At 42.0% G+C, this 2,801-nt stretch overlaps 1 protein-coding gene across 1 annotated transcript; it reads right to left on the bottom strand.

The window, feature by feature from the left end:
- Window positions 1–750: 750 nt before the first annotated feature.
- Window positions 751–2,593, bottom strand: LOC106381236 (protein JINGUBANG). Its single transcript, XM_013821126.3, has one exon. It carries the CDS (start codon window positions 2,488–2,490, stop codon window positions 1,111–1,113), a length of 1,380 nt encoding a protein of 459 aa, XP_013676580.1. The 5' UTR covers window positions 2,491–2,593; the 3' UTR covers window positions 751–1,110.
- Window positions 2,594–2,801: the final 208 nt, after the last annotated feature.

Genomic DNA, 2,801 nt, shown 5'->3' with positions numbered 1-2,801 from the left:
AGAACGGACAAGAGCTTGATTCACTGGCATACCTACAAATTAACCGAATACTGGTAAAGTGAGAAAGTGTAATATTCCCACTACAATACATGTTAAAGATCAGTTTAGGTTCGGCTGGTTTTTTCGTTTGTTCTTCTTCCACTAGAATCTTTGAAAACTTAACAGTTTATGGAAGACCTGGAGTGAAAATTTATCCCTTGACGAAGAAGTAAAAGGGCAGAAATAGGGACAGACAAAGTAGCATAGGCAGGAAGAACAGAAGCATGCAGTAGAGGGGAAGTAGGGCTTTAGCAAAACTAGACCTCTGGATTAGCAGGGCCTGTGACCCTTGCATGTTTTCTGGCCGAGCTATCAAATTCTAGCTGGGAGTGAAATAACAGGATAGCTATTTTTTAAGTGATAACTCCCGGAAAGGTAATAATAGTCACCTACCATAGATTTTGTTACACTCATCTATGAAGAAATTGCATACTATAATCATAATATAAATATATATTACCTCGTTGTTATGTTTTAGTTGAGAAAAACTGAATATTGCTTGTTTGTAAATTCATGAAGACACCAATAAAATATTCTCTCATTCAACAGCTTATTCAGTAAAGAGAACGGACAGAGTAACAGGCGTTCAACATATGTCGTAAATTTGATTTTCTCGACAAAAAAAAACAGGTGTTCAACAAAAAAAACGAATCAACTAAAAATTACAATTTTATCTTTCAGAATATCAATTTTGAAATTACCAACACTGCATTTTGAACTTTCATATAAAATATAAACAAAATGATTTAATACAATGAAATAATTTTCCTTTTTCTGAACATAGCCGAACCTTTTCCCCTTTTTGTTTCTTTTAAACGTAAATCAAATTATGTCAGTTACAATTTACAAAGAACACTGAATAAAATAGATGTACTTTCTGAACCTTTGAGATACTTTGAAGAGGTGGCCGTCTTTTATTGGTCATATGATCTGCGTCTTTTTGCCGGCCATAAAACTTGTCTTGACCACTAAGGCAAATAATCACATGTTCCGCGGAACAACATTCCTTTTTTCCGTAGTCACATCCCACGCACTATGACGGCGCGTAATATCACCTCCTCCTCGAAGCATCTAACCAATCACCGGAGACGCCGTCTCCTTCACGCGCCACACCTTCACCGATTTATCCAAGCTTCCACTATACACTATCCATCTTCCATCACCTTCTTCCTCTGTCTCTTCCACCGCCGTCAAACACTTAACAGGTCCCACGTGGTCCATCAACACCGAGAGATACGAATGTGTCCCTTCACCGTTCCTCCTCCACACACAAATATTATTATCCGCTCCACCGCTCAGCACCAGACTCCCGGCGGCGGCGAGACATAGCACCGCGGTGCGATGGCCGCGGAGAGTCCCGCCGTGGGAAAGATACTTCCGTCCTTCCCAGAAATTAACGGAGCCGTCAGAAGAACCACAGTAAACAATAGACGCCGTTAAATTAACCGCCAACGCCGTCACAGCGTTCTCTTGCTTCATCAGCACGTTAACTAGAAAATGCTTCGTCCCTTTCCCTTGAAGCTCACGTTTCCACACTTTCAAAGCTCCGTCGGCGGATCCGGTGAATAGCAAACCGTCGAACCCCGCGGCGACGGTGTTGATCGCGTCGTCGTGAGCCTGAATCGATTCTAGACATTTAGAGTCGGAGAGACTCCAGACTTTAAGAGTCTTGTCCCACGAACCGGAATAGAGTAAACCGAGTTTTTCGTTTAAACTTAGACACGAAACGGCGTCGTAGTGACGTATCTTCAGAACGTTTCTCCGGCGACGTACCTCGACGTAGTTCTTTGGATTCACCGACTTAGTCAGAAACTCTTTCAAAGTCGGTAAGCTTCCGATTCGGGTGTATCCTTTCTTTGACCCTCTCCAAACTCGGATTTTACCGTCTTGATGACCGGTGAAAATCCGGTTATCTCCGGTTATCACTATCGTTTTAACCAAACCACTGGTTGATTTAAAACCGGTGAAATCTTTGAGGTCTTTCCAGACCCGAATGTTCTTCGAATCGGATCCTGTGAATAGAAGGTTTCCGGAAGCAGCCAACGAGTAGACGTGACCTTCTTGTCTCACGATCGTACCGATTAGTTCGTTGCCGGAAACATCATTTATGTTTTGTGTCTGGTAGATCCACGGAGACTTGTAGTAGGGAGAGTAAGTCTGGTTCCACGGAGACGGAGACATAGTAGGAGTCGTTGTTGTGTCGGTGTGGTACGGTGAGTAAGTCTGGTTCCATGGTGATAAAACTTGGTTGGGAGAGGAGTCACCGCTCGTGGTTGAAGCATTGCTTTGACGTTGTTGGTAACTATTTACATCCTTGTTGTTGTTGTTGCTACTACTAGGATGGCCACCATGGTTGTGCTCTTCTCTGCCGGCGTCGGGATCGGAGTTTAAGAAGTCGGCGAAAGTGAGTCTCCGGTGATGACTTCCGCTGGTTTCATTAGCTTTTACCATATTAAGAGAGAAGATTTGGTGAGATTTATTGATTTAAAGAGTAAAGACGACGATGCGTTGGATTATATATAGAGAAGATGAAGGAGTTAAAGTTGGTGAACGGACGACCGTGGGTTACTGACACGTGGCTTTAAGACTGGAGACGTGACCGTCACATACATACCCGGAACGCCAGTTTTCACAATATAGACCGTATTGAGAAATGAATATAAGACTAATTAATTAGCTTTTTATATTGATTATTTTTGGTTAAAAATCAACACTTTGTATGGCTTTAATGAAAATATTTTTTTTTGTTGATTGAATATTAA

Source organism: Brassica napus, chromosome C3 (genome assembly GCF_020379485.1).
Source record: "Brassica napus cultivar Da-Ae chromosome C3, Da-Ae, whole genome shotgun sequence".
Taxonomy (NCBI): Eukaryota; Viridiplantae; Streptophyta; class Magnoliopsida; order Brassicales; family Brassicaceae; genus Brassica; species Brassica napus.
The sequence above is the reverse complement of the archived record's forward strand: the minus strand, read 5'-3'. Positions and strand labels throughout refer to the sequence as shown.

What these genes read in the sequence shown, in the direction of transcription:
- LOC106381236 (XM_013821126.3), bottom strand. Translation starts at nt 2,490, where the DNA reads ATGGTAAAAGCTAATGAAACCAGCGGAAGTCATCACCGGAGACTCACT.